The following is a 22,803-nucleotide window of genomic DNA, read 5'->3' as shown; positions in this document are numbered from 1 at the left end:
ACCCATTGAAAATGCTATAAAAAAAAAAAAGCAAAGGACATACCTCGTGCTCAAACACTGACGTACAAACCACGTCAACGATCGACCAGAGTGCCACTGGTCACTACATATCACCCTAGGTTACCACCACTAAGGGCTATAATTGAGAAACATATGCCCATTCTACAGACCACAGAACGTCTTAGGTCTGTTTTTCCGGATACACCGTTCATAGCCTATCGCAGACCATCTAATTGCCTCACCAAAAATGTCATTTATCTCATATATTGTAATATTTGTGGTAAACAATATGTCGGGGAAACAAAAAACACTCTCCGTATGAGAATGACACAACATAGATCAGCTATCAGAACATCTAAGCTTGATCAACCAGTAGCCGAACATTTCAATTTAGCTGGTCATTCAATTTCAAATTTCAGAGTGATTGCAATTGACCATAATGCCAGTTGAAGCGACAAAAATCGCAAAGATAAAGAGAATCACTGGGAACTTTTACTTAAAACAACCACAGCATTTAGACTCAATATTAGGAACGTTCTCCCAGTACACTAAATTAAACCAATTGCATTTCAATTTATTCTGGATAAATCATTTGGCTTGTTTATTGAGGCTTGTCTCTAAAGTTTAGTTTTGGCCTTCCTGTTTACTTGTTTAGGCTGTTTATTCTAATCTCACCCAGCCTATTGTTTCCAATCATGCTTGCATGAAATTCTCACTTTATACCATCTAGCTTCTAGCTCTACTCTCACTCACTCGCCACTGAGGAAGGACTAGTGTTGTCCGAAAGCTCTGGTTCTATTTCTGGCTGTTTACTTACGTTTACTTTTTAGCTGTTGCTTATCATTTTTGTATCTCTACTGAGATCCAGCCATTGAACTTAAAACCAAGAGGAATCTACAAGTATGAACAAATACATTTCTCCTAAATTGTAACTTACAGCATCTTATCTTGTTATTTCAGTGACTTCCCCTGCAATTATTCCGGAGTTACTTGAACCTAAGCCAGGAGATAAAATTGTCTCAAATCACTCAACATGGCGGATGACATTCGATAAAGAGGTAGGCCGAAATGCGTTTCTATTACATTCTACTTTTGACATGATTGAGCCCCTGGCACATAAAGCCGGCCCTATTAAAACAATTATCAAATTATATTTGTCAAAAACATGTGACATGCCTAAATATGGTCATTATGAGGTCATATCTTGACCACATATGCACATCGGTTCCTGGAAAATTGCTGAAACAGTTTGTTGGTGCTTGGTAAACATATGTCTTACCATGCCGATAAATTGGGACTAATACCTTCTTCACAGCATGGTTTTTGTAACAAGAAATCTTGTGTAACACAGCTTGCCTCAGTTTATCACCAATGGGCAAAAGCCTTAGATGTACACAAACCTCATAAGACTGATGTCGTGTTTTTGGACTGGCAGAAGCATTTGACAGGGTTTGTCATTCTTTACTTATTAAAAAATTGCAGAAATATGGTTTTACTGGTAACCTACTCAACTGGTTGCAATCATTTCTGACCAATCGAACTCAAGCTGTGTTATACCAAAGTTTACTTTCCACATGGAAAGATGTTTTGTCGGGGATCCCACAGGACTCCGTTTTGGGGCCCATCTTTTTTAATTTTTGTACATGTGAGCTTCCTTCTGTTGTTAAATCGAATATTGCACTTTATGCAGATGATTCGGTCCTTTTTCGCACTATTAAAACACAAGATGACTCGTTAAGACTCCAGGAGGATGTAATGGCTATAACGCAGTGGGGTAATACTAATATGTCACTAAACCACAGTAAATATAAGGTAATGACGGTTACTAGATCCAAAGAACGCACTATATTTCAATATACGATAAATGATAATGCACTTGAACAGGTTTCGGATTATAGGTATTTAGGAGTCTTTATGGCATCTGATCTAAAATGGAATAAACACATTGCTCGAACTACTAGCAAATGTAATAAACTTGCTGGATTCATTAAGAGGTGTGTCCGTTGCAATGATAAAACTGTTTTCCCTAAATTATTTAAGTCTATCATTATTCAAATTATTGAATTTGCTTCTCCTGTTTTGTTTCCTTTTCAGCAGAGCACCATCAATCAAATTGAATCTGTCCAGAGGCGCTTTACAAGATCTTGCTTTCCATATTATTTTCAAACTCAATTTGATTCACGACCAACATGAAGAAAGGTTGCTCCACTTAAAACTTCCCACAATTTTCAATAGACTAAAACACATTCGTGTAAAATTCGTTGTCAAGTGCCTATGGTCAGACTTTCTCATTGATGATGCTCTGTTGCATGTTCCTATTGCCCGTAGAACTGAGAAAATTGTTTTTAGACATGCTAATGCCCGTACGAATGCTTTTTTAACTCCGTTTTTATCTCATTCCCACGGATGTGGGATGAGATCCCTTCTTCTGTTACTGATTTATTTTTATTTTTTTTTTGGTTATTGTGCTTTTTTCTCTGCTTTGTCTACTTTTTATTTTAATTAACCCCTGTTTGTTTTCTGTTCTAGTACTAGTTGGACAGTCTTTGCATAGTGAATTTGTTTGCTTTTTGACAATCCGCCAGAATAGTGCTAGGTTTATGATGTTTTTTACAATCTGGAAAATAAATAAATGAAAAATGAAATGAAGTGTAGCCCCAGTATGTTATTTCCAGTATGTTGTGGTAATAATTCAGCGTATGGTTTGCATCTTCCTTGATTTTTTCAAGGTATATGGCTATAAAAAATATTCAATGCCTTAATCCATTCTTAAATTGGCAGGGCTTTTTGCCTTGTCTTGGCTGATCGTCATTGATACGGCCGGCCTGTTTGTGATTCGGCAGTAGGGTCCGTAGCTCCACATACTGACCGGCCCATATTTTCATTTAATGTTTTGACACACTCTAAATCTGAACGGAAGATAAAGACAATTGTTCGCCGGCACCTATGTCTTGTTTTTAATATTTGCATTTGCTGTTGTTGGAGCTGTAAAACAATAGATTATGAGGGATATATTAATAATCACCTTCCCTGTGTACTCTGACCAAAGATGGGGGGGGGGAAGCAATATTTTTGCCCGCATTATATGTAGCCAATGAATCGGTAAATCACCAAAATATACAGGTAACGATAAACTATCACCAATACCCCAAAAGCATCATATTCGATGAGAACATGTCCTCAACGAAACGTATGCCCGTTGTCGTTGTACGAGGATCGAGCTAATGAAGGTTAGAGAAAGGAAAGTTTTGGGGTAACGTAAGACCTGACGTCAACAAAAAAGAAATCACCCACTCATCAAAATACCCCGAAACCATCCTATCGCATGTGAACTTGAAAGACCTAGCGTATCTTTTCTCTATTCACAGTATACTGAGGGGTTAAGAAGATTAGGCAAGGTGGTAAGAGTGGTAAAAAGACCCGGGTACGGCTAGTATTGATGCTCCATACGTCAAACGTATGAAACTGAAAGCCATAGAGTAATAAATGCCAATAAAAATATTCGAAACGTTAACCTCTAATGTTTCATAACCATCATGCGTGAGTGTGTTTATGTGTGATTGCTGAAGTGAAGATTTATCATTTTGTTTCATTGCTTTTAAACAAAATTTCCATGGCTATAATAGGCCTAATTCTAGAAGGAAGGGGTGACGGAAAGTTAATAATAATTAATGATATTAACTTTTCCCATGTCTGTATTGTAATGTAATTGCATAAAATTTATTTATTAAATAATATTTCAGTGGATTCTTCAGTAGCCAGGCATAAAGGGAAGGGGCATAGAGATAATTAAACCCTCGCGTAAATAACAACTTAAACAGTATACTGAGGGGTTAAGAAGTTTAGGCAAGGTGGTAAGAGTGGTAAAAAGACCCGGGTACGGCTAGTATTGATGCTCCATACGTCAAACGTATGAAACTGAAAACAATAGAGTAATAAATGCCAATCAGAAATATTCGAAATGTTAACCTCTAAATTTGCGTTCAACGTCAAAAAAAAATTGGGTTTTTTTAACAGAAGATATAGTAACGTACAGTACGTATAAATAAAGTATAATATATAAATAACCGTCACGTTATAATGATTGATGCTTGAAAATAATGAATATAAAAAATAAACACTGGTTTGAATGATTTTGAATTGTGCCCTTTACGTACGGTTCTGAAGTATCGGTGCATCCCAGAAGAACACTGTATGTCAGTGGACGACGTGTTCGGATGTGACCATCATTGTTTAGGGGGAAAATCCTTCCCTAAACCTCTCCAAAATGTGGCCATGCTCCTATAGGCTTACTACTCGTCCAACCAACTGTTCAGTTCCATAACTTGTTGGACGAAACTGGCCCCAAATCGAGCAGGTTCAAGACGAAGTAGCTGGCTAACACAATTAACGCCCACTCCAAACGATAGATAATCGACCAGGGAGGTCAGACCTGTCGTAATTATGTAAAGTAGTTTCGTTCCTATGTCATTTTTGCTATGAAAAAAAAGTACCGGTATGTCCGATATGTATCGGAAATTTGGTAATATAGCTGCAGGGGCATTATGAATTAGTAGGCGTCCTCTGCATCTCCATTCGAAGACAAAATGTTCGTTGAGTTGGAGGTTGTTTTTTTAACCCCAAATGTAGAAAACTCATATAATCGCCTGCTAACAAAGGAATGTACTGCAATGCATACATTTATTCCACCCTGTTTACTGTACTCGTTACAGTATGTTTAGTGTTGGTACAACGTTTTCAGCGAAATTGTTGATATTGCCTAAAGTATTAGTTGAAGAATTCGTATAGAACGATAATGTAGTAACTTATGTTTGTTCTTAGAACCTGGCACGGTCATTGGTCGAAAGGTAGGATTTTTTTTTCTTTTTCGGGGAGTGCCAGCTAGTTGGAAGCTAAAGGCAAAAAGGCAAAAGTTGAGGTAGATGTAGACATTCCCCTCCCTCCTATTTTTTTTTGTTTTGCAACAAATATTTAAAATTAAATCTTTTGAAACCATTTTTAAGTCTGAATGTACCATTTCAAGACATCCAGGGTAAACCCTTACATTTTTCAACCTTAACCATGGTGGTGTTCAGCTGAATGTGAACTTTCCTAGTGCTTGTCTTCTCTCTAATAAAAGGTTTTCATAAACAGAAGTAAGTATGTGAGAGTGCAATTTCCAGGTACCTAATTTTAAGCCGTGTCATAATTTTCTTGGCCTCAGGGTGGATCTGAAGTGGTTGTGGACTTTCTTGATGCTCATCCCTCTCTCCTATTTTTTCGCATGTATTATATTCAAAATATATATTTTTAAGTCTAAGCATACAATTTCCAGACATCCACAGTTACCAAACCCTTAAATTTTTTTTCAACCATGGTGGATCTGAAGTTGTTTACTTTCTTGATGCTCATCCCTCTCTCCTATTTTTTCGTATGCATTATATTTAAAATATATATTTTTAAGTCTAAAGCATACAATTTTCAGGCATCCACAGTTGCCAAACTCTTAGTTTTTTTTTCAATCAGCACAAACCATGGAGGACAGAGGTGAGGTATTTCTTATTTAGGGTGGTTTTTCCAGTCAGACCTCGGTTAACTGGACTATTTTACACTATTCTGGGAGGTTTTAGCACATAATTATGGCATTTAAAAAATTTAAAACCAAGAAAATTGATTTTCTCCCCTTTTTAGATCTAATGAGTTGCGTCTGGAAGGGATGCTTGGCCTTTTGACAGGCCACCCCTTCATTCACTCCCCTCCCCCTACCCACTAACCTACCACCAATAATAAATAAAGTTTAAACAAGAGTAGACAACAGTCGATAAAACGCGACCAAATGAGTCTGAATGGATCCAATCTTCTATTGGTTCAAATCTAGCATTGGGTCCACTCTTGGAGTGTCCCACACTGTTTAAAAACGCCTTGCGACGACATTGCCTATACCATTGAGCAAAGAAACAGAATCTCACATGGTATATCCTTGACGGACCTTATCCTGATAAATGTCAAATAATGCAAAGCTCATATCGGTTAGAACTATGACATAGGCTGATAGTCTGTGGATATGATTGCCTTCACTACTGTTGCAACACAAGCTGTCGACAGGGGGGCTGAAGAACCCCTCCCGACGAACGCGACTCGTTGAATCAGAAAAAAAATACAACATTGATTATTTCATTAAATGGAAATTACTCACGTGCACTAAATTTTGTAATTTCATACATACCAATGGCATATTGAAAAAATTGAATACAATTTCCCCCCCCCCCCAGCCCTATAAAAAAAAAATATGGATTCGCCTCTGACAATATGTTCTCTTTCCTTGTGCCAAAATCTACACCGTATTTCGCCCATTCTCCTACTCTTCATTATTTGTGTTTATTAATGCATGTTTAAGATAAAATCTTTTATTTTTACAGTTTGTACGTCCTACAAAACAAACCTTTATTCGTTTTTACAATGGAAATGGCAGCCTTGTGTATTCAATAGACGTTTCTTCTAGTCCTGACGCTGTATATGAGCCAATGACAGATCGTTCCATTACATTTATGACAAATGGCCTCCAATTCCTGGAAAAACAGAGCTATTACATTTTGATGGATGCTGGGGTTGCTACCGGATTGGAAGCATGTGGCTCTGAATCGTCAATAATACGAGACCGATTTTTTTGGACGTTTACAATATGTAAGTATCACAAATAAGTCAATTAACATCATCGCACGAGTATATAGCAGTAATTAGGCACAATTATCAACTCAGTCTCATCATTAATGCTGTTCAGATCTCTGTTTATAATTAAAAGACAAATTTAGATACATAATAATAATATGTCGTTCTTATATAGCGCTTAATGCCTTAACAAAGCCTCTAAGCGCTTCACATTATTACCCTGGTCATTGGATCAAACACATATGGATCACATTGAACACTAAACGAAATTATTAAATTAAATTATATCTCCATAATATTGCGGCTAGTAATCAGCGCAGTGTTGGAACCTACCAGGTAAGCACTTGTACTCCTGGGTGGAGAGAGGCAACCGTAGATGAAGTGCCTTGCCCAAGGACACAAGCGACTTGCACAGCGAGAGTTTCGAACCCCCGACCTCAAGGTTGGGAGTCCAAGCCAGGGTAGGGAAGGGTATATGCAGATATTCATGGCCTTTCTATAATTGGTGGATCAATTCCCTCTAATGTATTAACAAGCCTTAAGCCCGATATAACTCCTAATTGATGAATCTATAAGGAAACTGAGATCATTGAATTGACGATGCCACTTTAACCAAATAACCAAGGCACATTCAATTCAATTCAATTTTATTACAAATGAAAATACATCATGTAAATTTATATAAACAGAAGAGACAATAAATACATTGGGATTCAGAAATGTAATTACAAAAAAAGAATTTACGAAGATAAAAAGATGATTACACAAGAGAAAGGTGTTGTAAATATGTAAAAAAAAAAAAGAGGAACATAACAGATAAATTAACAGGACACTAAAAATGTGAATGAAGACATAAAGAAAGCAACGAGTGAGCAAAGGAAAGCAGAATAGAATTGTCACATACCATCGTTGCAATAGAGTTGTTATTATACCATGCAAGGGATTAACCATTCAAAAAACACACCAACATTTAGTATGAAGCTCTTGGATCGTTTAGTTTTGACCAATGGTAATTCATATTGTCTTTTCGTACGAAAGTTATATGGCTTGGGAACAGTATTGGAAGTAGATGATTTAGGGGATGGTTTGGGTGTTTCACTCCCTTTAGTGTACGATTAGTTAGCTTTAAGAGCTTCATTGGACGATTGTTACGTCGTATTTTGTAATAATTGTTGTATTTTGTAATACCTGTCGTATTTTGTAATAAACCTTGTCGTATTTTGTAATACCTGTCGTATTTTGTAACAAACCTTGTCGGATTTTGTAATACCAGAGCTGTTGTATTTTGTAATAACTTTCTGTCGTATTTTGTAATAAACTGAGCTGTCGTATTTTGTAATAAATTAAACTTGTGTTAATGATTGTTTAGTGTAAGTATATGACACTAAGAAGTCAAAGGTCACATGGTCGAGTGCTCTTTTAATCTATAGTTATACAGGTTTTGATGGGATCATACTTGTGTTAATGATTGCTTGGTGTGACTGTGGGATAAAAAGAGGTCCGGGTCATACATTTCTCCTATTTTATCATACAATAATTAACATTGTATATAGAAGTGATGATAGATGTGATAAGAATGGCTTGTGATTGGAAACCGCCAGGAGTTATATGGAAAATTGTCACTCAGGGTCATTTAAAAAATAACCATTATTTTCTATTATTTTTTTATTTATAAAAAATGATGTAATAAAGATGACTCCTGTTTTGAATCATCAAAAACCCTTTTTAAGGCCCGAAGTCATTAGTGGTTATTTGACAAAGTTGCACATTATCACTGTAAAAACAGCGTGAAGGACTTAAACACAAAGCTCCACGCAATGTTGTCCCGTCTTTGGTGACACATTTAAAAGCTAAACGTGTTTAGGCCCGCCCAAATGTGTTTAGGTTTCTGACGTGTTTGGCATTAGATATGCTCAGGTATTTGACATCATGATGTCAAATACTAAAGCAGATTTAATTCTAAACACGTCAAGATCCTAAGCACATTAAGATATATCTAAACACGTTTAACTTTTAAACGTGTCACCAAAGACGAGGCAACATTGCGTGGAGCTTTGCGTTTAAGTCCTTCACGCTGTTTTTACAGTGTAGTATTATATTATATTCAACGTTTGTTTATTGTAAAGTAAAAATGAAAATATTTTTTTTATTATTATTTTTCATGTGACTTTTGACTACTTTTTATCTAAACACGTTTAACTTTCAAACGTGTCTCCAAAGACGGGACAAAATTGCATGGAGCTTTGCGTTTAAATCCTCCACGCTGTTTTTACAGTGTAGTATTATATTATATTCAAGGTTTGTTTGTTATACAGTAAAAATGAAAAGATTTTTTTAAATATTATTTGTCATTTGACTTTTGACTTTTTTTTTATCACACAGCTATACCAAACAATTATTAACATAAATATTTTATAACCACCAAAAACTTTATTCTTTCAAAAACTGCAAAAGTATTGAAGAAAACAGGCATTTGATGTGTTGTTACATGCTGTTTTTACAGTGTAGTATTATATTATATTCAAGGTTTGTTTGTTATACAGTAAAAATGAAAAGATTTTTTTAAATATTATTTGTCATTTGACTTTTGACTTTTTTTTATCACACAGCTATACCAAACAATTATTAACATAAATATTTAATAACCACCAAAAACTTTATTCTCTCAAAAACTGCAAAAGTATTGAAGAAAACAGGCATTTGATGTGTTGTTACAAAATATGACAGCGCATTTTAATACAAAATACGACAGAAAGTTATTACAAAATACGACAGCTCTGTTATTACAAAATACGACAAGGTTTGTTACAAAATACTACAATATTTATTACAAAATATGACAGGTATTACAAAATACGAAAATAATTACAAAATCCGACGTAACAGATGAAGAATGTTTAGGCTATAAATAGTTCTAAGACAGCGATTCTGACCTTACTACTTGCGCCCGACAGCATATTCAAGTATTGGCCTAACCAATTTTATAGTATTGTTTTAGATCTTCACTGTTTCTGTATCAACTTCAAGAAACAAATCTCATTGTACTATGTATGACGATAATAAATGAATCTTGAACCCCTTACATAATTATAAATGTAGCTAATAATACAAAGACATCGTCAACGATATTAAAGATAACGGTTGTACATAATTTGCTTGGAGGTTCTAGGAGAGTATTCTCCAAAGATAATAAATTTAGATTAACGCCCAATAAAAAAAAATTATTAGTTTATCACCCTATCTAGGCTAGAAAAGTGATGAGGGAGGGAGGGAGGCTTTTTGTTTTTATTTAGATAAAGCCAAATTCAGGATTAAAGAAATTGCATTTGTTCATATAAAAATACAGTAAATTGTGTTGCTTGGCAAACATATATAAATACTATACAGTACAATGTCAAAATTCATAAATAATACAAGATTGGTACATAATAAAAACATCAAACGACCATGAATAATAAAAAGGAAAAACTTTTTAAAATGTTGAAAGGTAGCTAAGGATAATAAAAACAATATCTACTAACACTTTACTAATGTTTTTATAAACTACATAGCAAACGATGCACAACTCATAAAAACAGATTTGCGACCTGGCATTGACCCGTAGCAAGTTATGACTTAGAATAGGCCTCCCAGACATTCGCTTGAGTGGGTTAATATTCAATACACCTACTTGTGATAATATTTTTTTGGTTTCAATACTGTATAAATATTTATTTTAAAAAATCATGTTTAATATTTGTTAACACTTTAATCTTTGTTGTCCCTTTGTGATACCCTGCATGCGCTTGATAAATCGATGATCCAAATGAAAAACCGTGGATTAATGGAAGATTAAAAAAACTGCTCCAAGAAAAACGTCAAGCTATGGAAAAAAATAACATCATGCAAGTAAACGAGCTACAAAAATTAATGGATAAGCAGATTAGACATAGTAAAATTAAGTATAAGCAGAAGCTTGAATCCAAGTTTCGATAAAATAATCCAAAACCAGCTTGGCAAGCTCTTCAAACTTTAACTGGGTATAAAAATAGTAAACCTAAAATGCATGGTAATGTAGACCTAATTAACCAACTGAATGAATTCTTCTGTCGCTTTGAAAATGAAAACTAATGTAAATGAAGACCTTGAAATTAGTAACTATGAAAATGATAATAATAATGATAATAATAAAAATAATAATAATAACAATGGTAATGATAATGATAATAACGATGGTAATGATAATAATAATTCAAACAATGACCAAGCTGAAACCGATTATACTATTATAAATGAAGATGATGTAAGAAAGTGTTCTCCATGTGTGAAGTAAGCCAAATTACTGACCAAATTAATTCTTGTGTTATTAAATATTGTAGCAGGCAACTTGCTCCTATTTTTGCTAAATTGTTTAATAGTAGTATCACCAGTGGAGTTGTACCAACAATTTGCAAAACGTCAGTTATAACACCTGTTCCAAAAGTAAAAAAAATAACCTAAGGTCCATAATGATTACCGCCCAACTTTAAATACAATTAAATGTCTTGAGAAATCAATCAATGTACCCTGTACAGCACCAGTTGAGTTCACAATATGGAAGGGCATCTAGATAAGACAGGTGATAATATTTGATCGCTGTATGTGGATTTTTCTAGTGCGTTTAACACTGTTGTGCCAGAGATGATGATAAATAAACTAAGGGATAGGCCTATTAATATAAATTAAACAATTGTTAAAAGGTGTACTGGCCCGACAATAAAAGACAATATTGAAATCCAGTTGTATAACCGTGTTCACTTTTCATTCGTTGAACATCTATTGGTAACTGCAAAAACAACAAGCAATAGATGCTAATAAGACATAACCCAAAAAAAGATGTATAAAATACAGTACTAAATATATCAAGGATATATGCATGTACCTATCTTTCTTACATAAACTGTGCTGTACTCTCAAGACGTATCCAAGATTACTGGCTATATCCAAGATCACTGGCTATCCAGCTGCAAATAATTCAATAATCAAAGTCATGGATGGTACAGAAATTATCTCTAAAATATAATCACATAGCTGGGTGATGCAACAATTTCCAAGATGATATACAAAATAGCCATTACCCTTTATAAACATTATAAAAACAAAGCTAGGCTAACGCATCCTGAAAGTGTACTGCCTTAGGTCAAAGTTCACATCTTTGCTCACACAGCGTGCGGGCTCCTACGTGCACGTTCATGCATAGTGTATCAAAAACTAGGCTAGACATGCTCATATAGAATCGTGCCATAACAAGCACAAATATCAATAATCAATACTAAGCTAGAGTACAGCATTATCTCTAGCACATAAACATATAGACAATATGTTTTAATAAAACCTATGCAGGTTTTAAACTAACAATTAAACGATATTTACCTCAAAACATAAGGTACCATAACTACCGTTTTAACTAGTTGAACTGAAAGCGCCCCAAAGAGGGCTCACTTCCAAAAACTCATTAAACAACAATGTTAAAGACATTACATAAGGGGTTTACAACTCTTCAAAACCCAGGACACAGTATCTTAAAATCAATAATGTACTTTCTGACAGGAGAGTTGTTATTTACAAGTGATTTTAAAGTCAATTTACATGAATGTTGTATGATTAAATATGCAGACGTCACCGTATAAAGTGGCTATATAACTAATGAAAATGAAAGCGTATATAGGCATACTATCACAGAGTTTATTGATTGGTGTTATATTAACAATATGAAACTCAATACAAGTAAGACTAAAGAAATTATAAAGATTTCAGGAAAATACGTAACAAAAATGTTGAGCTGTAATCATTAAAAACACAGAGATTGCTGTGGTCACTGAATATAAATACCTAGGTTGCCTTTTTGATAATAAACTTAATTGGAAAATGCAGATAAGAGCCAACAAAGAATGGGGATTTTGCGTAAAATGAAGAAGTATAATATGTACATTGATAAAACTATATTAAGATTATTCTATAACTCTGTGATTATGAATGTTATAACGTATTGCAACGTTTATATCTTTGGAAATATGACCCAGAAAAACAAAATGCGCATAGAGAGAATAAACAAAAGAGCAAATCGAATTATTAATGATAATATATGATTAATCTTGATTTCGCTTTTAATGAGAAAATTATTAAGAAAGTTAAAGATATAATGAATGATATTACACATCCACTGTACTCCAATTTTATACATAGCTACTTATGTATCAGATTAATTCCACCTATATCGAAAACCAAAAGGTTTAGACAGTCTTTTGTACAAGTTCTATCCATATATTTAATAGACGTGCCAAAAGGTGATTATCGTAATTCCCCATCCCTGCTTTACCTTTTTAATGAAATTGTCTTACATACTTCTTTATACTATTTTAACCTGGCCTTAGTCTTCTAACATAAATTCAATAATTTTATACTACTTTAATGAACTTTCTGCTCTTTGTATTTTTCATCGTACAGTGTTTTAAAAAATATCTAAATACTTTTTATTGTCTGTTAATGTTTTAATAATATATTTTAACGTTTTAATAATATCCTTTAATACGTTTTACTGTATTTTAACGTTTTAATAATATATCGTTTTAATGTTTTTTACTGTTCTGTTTGGAACATTTTAAAGTTTCAAATCTGTTTTTAACTATTTATGTTTGATCGCTTAGCTTCAAAGCACAATTCTGTTATGTTTATTTATAATAGACTGAATAGATTGGAATTCAATTGATCTGGGTTTTATGTTGCACTCTATTGTGTTGAATATAGGATGAACCATTGATATAATACTTTTAATGTTGATCATATTTATATTAAAATATTCTTAACATGTATGGCTATAATACGTTTAATGCTGAATAAATACATTTATTTTCAAAGATTGTTTAATCAAAAACTGTATTTATGTACAACTGTATCGTTAAAATAAACTTCCACTACGTTTCGAGTGCTTGAATGATTAAACATGACCAATGCCGTCAGTTATCATTATCATTATTATTACCATCATAATCATCCTCCTCATCATCATTAATATTATCATTATTATTTTTCAGTAATAATATAATTTAAGGTATAAGATTCGTGTACAACACTGTAGTTTTAAAAAAAATCAATGTGATATGCCGGTATTCTTTCAGACACTCCAGCATGTGAATGCTTTAACGGCGGAACATGTCTTACTAATCACGATTCCACAAGCACTTGCCAATGCCCTTATGGTTTTGTTGGGCCCAATTGTAAAAGAGGTAGGTTAATATCAGATTTGTTTCTTATAATGAGAACCAGGAGTGAGTGGAGTGTTAAAAAAAATGGTAATGGAAGAATTTGGATATTATGTTAATATGATATGTTCTCAATTATTAACTCTATACTCAGAACACAAGAATAATAGTGAAAATCGAAAGAATATTGTATTTCAACAACGTTTTCACCTTTTCTTAAATACGATTCAAAACCGCAATGAGTGTACGTATCGCATATATAACAATGTCAATGTTATATTCTGTAAAATGCTATTCTCTTTTTCTTTAGTTGTAGGATACTGCGCTTATTGTGCTCAGCCGTAAGTAACAATATCCACGACACGTCTCCGGCGACTGGATAACGCGCCATGTTTTGTATTGTTAGTTTTATTTGATTAACACAGTGCATACATGAACTAAAGTATCACAAACTGGCGCATGTTCCTGAGTATGTTGATAGCATTAGACAGCATTTTATTATATAGCACAGGTATTGTGAAATTGGGGTTGGTGTGGTGTTTTAAAATTGTTTTAAACTATATAAACGGAATTAAGCTTCTCATTTCCATGTATATATTGTGTGAATGTTCTTGTGTAACCATGATATATAGAAGTACGTAATGTTAACTGGAATATATACATAGACATGTTAAGTGCATATACCAGCAGTTCTCAAACTATGAAACTCTTGTTGCGACCCAAAATTAGGTCGCCAAATAAATTAGTTGGTCGCGAGACTCTTTAAGATTTAAAAAAAATTAAATATCATGCTAAAATTTGCTTTAGAAATAAAGCGCATTTTAAGTATCATTTAATTTAACATTTTACTTCAATTTTGTTTACCATTTAAAATGAGCCATTTTGAGTAGGCCTATCTATTGTTTAACGTCCAGGGAAGTGGGTCGCGGCCAAACATGTGGAGAACCACTGATATATACATAATAACAAAGTGCATTTATATAATAATATATAGTATAACATGTTATACAGTACCTCCGTAATATAACAACGAAGTACATAAGGTAAAATGGAGTATACAAAACTTGTTAATTAAGAGCGTATATACCTAATAACCAAGTACATTTATAACAGAATGTAAGACATAATGAAAGTCCTAGCATTACTTATAGAATTAATGTCAAAGCACTATCAACAGAAGACCCATCAGTTGCACTGATTGACAGATAGTAGTAGAGGACAAACGTATTTCAAACCGGAACATTATGCTCAACTTATTCAATATCATGACATAGTCTTCCAATTTTATTACTGTTTAACATATTTTATATTATAATTGTACAGTGGTAATGGATATTATATTGAAGTACATAAAATATATAAAACGAATTTTATATTATACGTTCAGCAATGATCATATGCTTGTTATCGTAAATAGATTTTACAGATACTATGTCTTCACAATAAAAAGAATATGTTTGTTGATATAAACTAAGCAAATATTCTTGAGGCTACAGCAAGCCCGTGGCCAGGGGTTGGAATTTATGGTTCGGGCAAACCCCCTCTTTTCTGGCGAAACCCCACCCTCGAATTTCCCAAACGATTCCTCAAACCCAACTAATGACTGAAGACCCACCTAGACTCAGACGGAATGTTTTGCTGCAGACCCTTTTCAAACATAACTGCTTTTATAGCATTATTTAGACCCATAAAACACAAAAATCCTCTGGCTTCAAAGTTTCGCTGCCCCCACCGGGGCTTCGCCCCTGGACCCAACGCCCAGAGAACCTCCCTTGAAAGAATCTGGCTACGGGCCTGTACAGTAGTTTCGACAAGAAAGTACATAATGCATACACATAACGATGAGGTACACACATAACCATCAAAATAATAGGCCAACGCATAACAATGAAGTACGGTACAGGAACATACGATGTATCTAGACACAACGAATCACTTGCATGCTTAGCATTGAAGTAAATACATAGGCCTATATAGGCTAACAATGGAGTACATAGAAATGCAAATAACGATGACGTAATCTACTCTTAAAATCATTGTTGTTCGTACTATTAAATTTCTTTTACTCAGATACTGCATATATTGTGATGTGAATTCATTTTAATTTGTTTTGTTTTATTTTATAAAGAAATAGGCCAGTGTGTTCTCAGACACAGACCAATAGTCAAAAACAGCAAATTAATCAACAACAATTTGTTGTAAGTCTGCATGATCTCTCAACGAATGTAGTCCTGTAAATAAATGAAGAAAGAAATTGTGTAATAAAATGCCTCTGGTGGGACTCGAACCTGCGACCTCTCGCTGACAAGGCGAGCGTCATAACCAATAGACCACGAAGGCTTCATGGTTGAACAGGTCCAAATAACCGTTTGTGTAATACAATGTTCCTGACGGTTATTTGGACCTGTTCAACCATGAAGCTTTCGTGGTCTAGTGGTTATGACGCTCGCCTTGCTATTATTTCGAACAATCTACTTACTAGAGTTAAAAAACAAAAATCATTGCTTTTTCATCACAACTTAAAATGTTACTTCTACTAAAGTAAACACATTTTAATGTGTAAAACAAACAAACTGTTAAAACAGTTCAGGTCTGCTATTAATGATACACAACCTTTATTTTATTTTTGACAAAATTTATAATACTATCTTATCAGTATCACCATTATAATGATGGTGGTGATGTGGTGGTAGAGATAATGATGATTATAATATTAATAATAATAATAATTATTATTATTATTATTATTATTATTATTATTATTATTACTATTATCATTGTTATTATTATTATTATTTATTATTATTATTGTTATTATCATTGTTATTATTATTATTATTGTTGTTATTATTGTTATTATTATTGTTATTATTATTATTATTATTATTATTATTATTAACGTCATAGGTCTGTAGTTTGAGAGGGTTGGGGTTAAGGTACCAAGCATGATTAGCTCCAGCTATACCTTGGTCACCTCTTGCACTCAATTGATAGATAGAACACTTTGTAAGAACTACTTTAGAAAATTAAAATCACCTTCCCATAGATTGCATTCCCTTTTACGGTCGGTCCCCCTTAAAAACTACAATTTTAGAAACAATCGTGAATTTGTTCTTCCTAAAGTGAACACGGAACGTTTTAAACGTTTTATTACTATACAGGGAGTTTTTCAAAGACGTTAGGTATAAAAGTATTGTATTGTTCAATGTATTGTTCAACTTCAATCATCAGTTATTCATGATTGCAATAAAGTGAGAATTTTGAGATTTTTTGAGAAGTTCTTGTGTAAGTCCAGCTGAAGACGGCTGGCACGCAACAACTATCAAACTAACTAATGAAAAAGAGCTCATTTTAATAGCAGACGAAATATTTAGAGATCCGGTAACGCGGATGAATATTAAGCTGCCGTTTGCCGTTCAAGATTCAAGATAATTTTATTGTCTAAAAAAAAACACCAGAAAATACGTTCCACTGGCAGTAACAATTGTAATAAATTGACGAGTAATAAATAAAATGAGCGAGTAATAAATAAAAGATAACAAGGATATAAAAATATGAGCACCAAACAATATCTAGTCATAAGATGTACAAAAAGAATATAAACATTATTAAACAATATTACACATTAAACTTTTCTGACATTATTATTATGAAGGTGAATGGAGTTTGGAACAAATGAGTTTCTATAACGGCAACACATATTTCCACGTAATTCATAGACTGTAGATAATCATTCGCCTAATTAATTTTCTATAATAATAACTATATTAATTTGTTAACATAGGCCTATAACAATAGAGAAATTAAACAGTCACTGAAACTTCGCTTTCTTTGGAGAACTATGATAGTTGAGCACGAGCGAGGACGGCGACATCTTTGTTGTTGTTACGGTGAAGCTACATGACCGCAATTCGTGCAAATCAGGGAACTATCGCATGCGCCTAGCAAAACAAGTTAATTTCACGTTTTAAAACCTAAACCTAATGTCTCTTTTTTTCTTGAATACACCGAAGACACATCGTTTTTATTGTTTTCAGTCTATCGTGAATTACAAAGAAAAACATGTTTTTAGGGGGTAAATATTTTCAAGTCGGCGATTTAGCCTGACCTTGAGCTGACTAAAAGAGTCGGCCTGCGGAGGTATCATTATTAGTCAAGGCTCGCGTCATTTAGTCGTAGTGCTAGTCGAAATTCGTTTGAAATTAGCTGTATATTGAGACTATTTTTATTGTGGAAGACGCTAGAAAATACATAACCATTGATACCATTCAATACCATTCCAATATAATAATAATAATAACAACAACAATAACCATAATAATTTCTTCTAAACAAATATAATGTTACAAGGTTTGTATAGCAACTTTACAAAAATTACAGATTGGTAAATCAATTATCTTAATCCTAAAAAAAAGTTATTTGTTGCTATGCGTCTATGAATATATTTAAATTTGAAATTGTTTAATCTTGTATCTAGAGTACACTTTGTTGGACACATAAAAATCGTTTCCCAGTTCAATACCTCTTCAAATTCTGTTTCCCATTTATTCATAGATGCGGTTGGTTTTGAAACATATTTCTTAATTAAACTGGAATAAATTATTTTATTATGATTTTCATTAATAGAAATTTGTGTTAGTTGTTTGTTTATGGGTTTGAAATTGCCAGTATCATGCACTAGATCTTTTTTTCCAGTTTTTTGGAATAGCGCTTAAAATGCCTTTGTACTTAAGAACACTAGTTTTTATATTACATTTCTGTTGAAATTGATTAAATGTAAGGAAATTACCACTTGCAATCAAATCACATATCAATTCTAATACAACTGTTATTCCATAAACATTGCGAAATACATTCTTCCTTCATTTTCGGATGGAAAAAAATAAATTTTGACCAGGCCATGATCACATCTCTGTAGAAACCATGAGAAATTCGTTGGAATAAAATAGAATCAGTATCGAAATTACATTCAAATAAATACATTTTTCCATAAATGCTAATTTCGTGACCAAAGAATAATTTCCATTTTGCATTAGGCCTATTATTTTTGTCCAGGTAACGTTTTACCCAAGCGACGTTCAGGGCCTCCGAAAAACTTTTGATTTGAGGCATGTTCAAACCTCCACATTCGTATTTGTTGTACATTATTGATCTTTTGATAAAATCTGGTCTGTCATTCCAAGTAAATTGGAATAACATATTTTGCGCTTCCGTGACTTATACTAGCAGCCGTACAAAGGCGCTTATAGTAGGTACATGTTCACATCATTCCACAAAGACAGGGGCTGAAATGAACCGTAGCATCTGGGTAACTACCTACTCTTCCAAAAGACTCGGAAGCAATGGGTTCTTTAAAGTGCAGGCGAGCCTAATGTATACACTGGACCTCCATTTCATTCTGAGAAGACTTGGTTCTACATCTCCCTGGTTCTATCAACCAAAACCTGGGCGATGAGCGGCTCGAACAAGCGCCGAAATGCTCGAAAGACTGCACTTAGCGGCGATACTTTATCGTTTGCTCCACATTCCACAAGATAACTGATTTGACCGCGATCGATTTAAGCTGCGACCAATTAAAAATTCAACATTTTGCACGCGCACGCATGTACTCAATTTGCGTAAAGGTAGGCTGATCAGCAAAAACAAAAGCAACAGAATGATAACTAATATAAAAAGCAACATCGAATGCCTGTCACACAATCGTTGTTCGTAGGGCCTATAAAAGACAAAAGAAAATAAAATCCAGAAATGGTTCCCCAAAACAAACAAAAAAGTATATATACCTACTGGTAACTTGTTCATAAAAACACAATACTAAACAAAGTACTTTATAATTATATTATATTAATTTTAGGCCTTTGCCTTTGCTGATATAGTATGACTGACAATTATATAGTTTAACAATATAGGCCTATACTTTTCCAAAATATATAAATACATACAAACATTAAGTTTTTCTTCTTTATCTAATAAATGAGGGGAACTTTAAGAGTTAATTTGGAAGGAACCTGTCATATAGAGTATAATCGATACGCCGGTGAAACGACCATAGCATAGCAAGGGGAAAATTAGCAAGGAAGAATACAAATAACCGAGGAAACATAACCAGGCCGAAGGAACGTTGTATGTCCTTAAATTACATTTTCTGTTTCTGGTTATAGTTTCTAATCGATGTCAACATTCTATTATTTTTTTTTCTCAATGAGAAAGTTTAGGCCTATTTATGAAAATATAGTCTTAAAAATTCGTTCATTTTTTTAAAAAAGGATCCTTGATTTGTACAACAGCGCCTCGAATTGGTTTTTTTCTGGTTTCTCTGGTCCAGACTAAATTATTAAACGTATTACTGTTATAAATATTTAATAGAATGTTCAGAAAGATTGATGCGTCGTTTTTCATTATGGCGAATAAACTATAATTAGTAACACAACGTAATAATAGGGAACTGAAACACAAGGACCAAACAGTCAACACAAACACTAATAGATTACATATAAAACGGACTTTACTCAACAAATAGAACACCAAACACCAAAGGTCGTGCGGTATGTACCAGAGTGATATCGAAAGCTGGACTGCCTCAACTTGTATATTCTTTATAAACGGACAAAATGGGAAAACGACGAAACAGCGATGCATCTGACGATGAACCTAAAGAAAAAGTAAAGTATTACGGTGAACCCAAAAAATATGACCCGACATTCGATGGACCAATTTCGAACAGGAGTTGTACAGATATTATTTGCTGTTTCGTGTTCGTTTTGTTCCTTGCTGGCCTAGGGGTGATCAGTGCCATCGGATTCCAGAGAGGTAATGTGGAAACATTAATTTATCCCACAGATTACCAAGGCCAAGTATGTGGGATGTCCGACAATGTAGCAGAAAAACCCTACCTATTCTTTTTTGACTACCTGGAGTGTTTGAATGAAGTAAAACCTCCGAAGTTTGACTGCACCACATCACTGCAAGTATGCGTTGATGAATGCCCAAAGGAAAACTATGCCATCGAAGCTCGATACTCTAATGAATTAGACGATCCAAACGTCGATGTCGATTCCATCGTTTGGGATGATTTCATTTGTATCTATGGAATAAATGCAAAAGAAGAAGTAAGCACTAATGGTTCCACCATAAAGGACCTTTTGGTTGAAAATAAATGTGCCAACTTTTACACAAAAAGTGACGTGTTTACCAGTCGCTGTTATCCAGAATTTTTAGTTTCTGACACAGAAAATGACACCACACCGAATAACCGAAAAATAACCGAGGAAGATCGCGCGGTAGCATACGACCTGCTAAACTTTCTTCAAAAGTATGAACGGTTCAATAGTACAGTAGAGGATTTAAAAGCAACGTGGCCGTATATGGTGGCAGGTATTACGATATCTATGTTTGCTTCTCTGCTATATATTGTTTTAATGCGTTGGATTGCAGCCATTATGGTTTGGAGTAGCATCGTATTGGTGTTTGCACTATTAGGGTACGGAACCTACTTCTGTTGGAACGAGCGGAACTGTATAAAAAATAACGATGCTGATTGTACTTCAGATACGTTTTCACTTGATTATGAAGAAGTTGCGAGTTACGTCAAAATGGAGCGAACCTGGTATATAGCTGCTATAATAATGAGTACAATGTTAGCAATTCTCACCCTAATTATGTTATTTCTATTCAAGCGTATTCGCATTGCAATCGCTTTAATTAAAGAAGCGAGTAGAGCAGTTTCGTCAATGCTTTGTTCTCTCTTGTGGCCTGTCATCCCGTTTATCATGCAGCTGGCCTTTTTAACATTTTGGGCTTTTAGCGTCATCTTCATAGCATCCATTGTGGAACCACCATACCAGATAGCAAATTCTACCGACGAATATACAGACGGTGCGAGTTGTGAACCCACAATTCCACTTAATGGAACAACGGAATGTATCCTGATAGGTTATAACATCGTCCCAAATTACGTTTACTGGTTCGAAGCTTACAACCTAGTGGCCTTATTTTGGATTTTGAACTTTATAAGTGCTCTTGGAGAAATCACACTTGCGGGAGCATTTGCAAGTTACTATTGGGCATTTACTAAACCAGATGACATCAAAAACCTACCTCTGCTTCGATCATTCTGGAGAAGCATTCGTTATCATATTGGATCAATCGCCTTCGGCTCCCTGATCATAACCATCATCCAACTGATTCGGGTTGCCATACAATATGTTGAAGACCAAGTGAGCAATGCAGAAAATTTCTTTACAAAATTTATTTTCAAGTGTTGTAAATGCTGCTTTTGGTGTTTAGAAAAAATTATGCGGTTTATAAATCGCAACGCATACATCGAAATTGCTGTTTATGGCAAGAATTTCTGTACATCTGCCAAAAATGCATTCTTTCTCCTCATGCGAAATATAGCTCGAGCCACGGCGCTGAATGGAATTTCAAGCTTTATGCTCTTCGTTGGAAAAATTGTGATAACACTCGGGACAGCATTTGGTGCGTCAGTTTTTTTTCGCAACTACTCGTCGACGTCTCCGATTGACGTTGATAGCACAGGTGTGCCAGCAATGACTTACTTTTGGGCGCCAATCTTATTCATGGCACTAGCCGCGTACATTGTTGCAAACAGCTTCTTTGGCGTGTACGATATGGCGATCGATACACTGTTTCTCTGCTTCCTTGAAGACTTAGAGCGACACGACGGAACACCAGAGAAGCCTTATTACATGTCAAAACAACTCATGGATATACTTGGAGTGAAAAACAAAAAGAAAAAGAAGGGATGTTGTCACTAACTGGACAGCATTGCTTAGAACTATTACCTTGATGAACAATTGAACACGCGTCGCAAAAATTCTACCATGTTTAGTGCAGTACGGTACATAGAGCCTGTTAAAGCATTACCAATATTTGTTGTGTTTGTTTAGAATTAGTGTAGGCGTATGTATTTTTT

General features: G+C 34.2%; 2 protein-coding genes and 1 long non-coding RNA gene across 3 annotated transcripts in view; 2 read left to right on the top strand and 1 right to left on the bottom strand.

Annotated features, from left to right (window-relative positions):
- The window catches only part of LOC117106096 (integrin beta-like protein C), a 73,603-nt gene extending 58,223 nt beyond the window's left edge, over window positions 1-15,380 (top strand). The window contains exons 8-11 of the mRNA XM_033247433.1: window positions 961-1,058; window positions 6,399-6,663; window positions 13,785-13,892; window positions 14,179-15,380. Of these exons, the coding sequence (XP_033103324.1) occupies window positions 961-1,058; window positions 6,399-6,663; window positions 13,785-13,892; window positions 14,179-14,213 (506 nt within the window). The 3' untranslated portion in view covers window positions 14,214-15,380. The remainder of the gene's footprint in view (window positions 1-960; window positions 1,059-6,398; window positions 6,664-13,784; window positions 13,893-14,178) is intronic.
- On the bottom strand, window positions 9,438-11,630 carry LOC117106097. The gene is made up of 3 exons (XR_004444987.1): window positions 11,562-11,630; window positions 10,975-11,098; window positions 9,438-10,510 (listed from the first exon to the last, which is right to left on the bottom strand). It is a non-coding gene; the product is annotated as an uncharacterized LOC117106097 (long non-coding RNA).
- A 5,040-nt stretch (window positions 15,381-20,420) lies between the features above and the next one.
- Window positions 20,421-22,803, top strand: LOC117106098 (choline transporter-like protein 4). The gene has a single exon (XM_033247434.1). The coding sequence runs from the start codon at window positions 20,480-20,482 to the stop codon at window positions 22,643-22,645; it is 2,166 nt and encodes a 721-aa protein (XP_033103325.1). The 5' UTR covers window positions 20,421-20,479; the 3' UTR covers window positions 22,646-22,803.

This window comes from Anneissia japonica, unplaced genomic scaffold (assembly GCF_011630105.1).
Source record: "Anneissia japonica isolate Jap-2015-1 unplaced genomic scaffold, ASM1163010v1 scaffold287879_len466271_cov187, whole genome shotgun sequence".
Classification (NCBI taxonomy): domain Eukaryota; kingdom Metazoa; phylum Echinodermata; class Crinoidea; order Comatulida; family Comatulidae; genus Anneissia; species Anneissia japonica.
The sequence above is the reverse complement of the archived record's forward strand: the minus strand, read 5'-3'. Positions and strand labels throughout refer to the sequence as shown.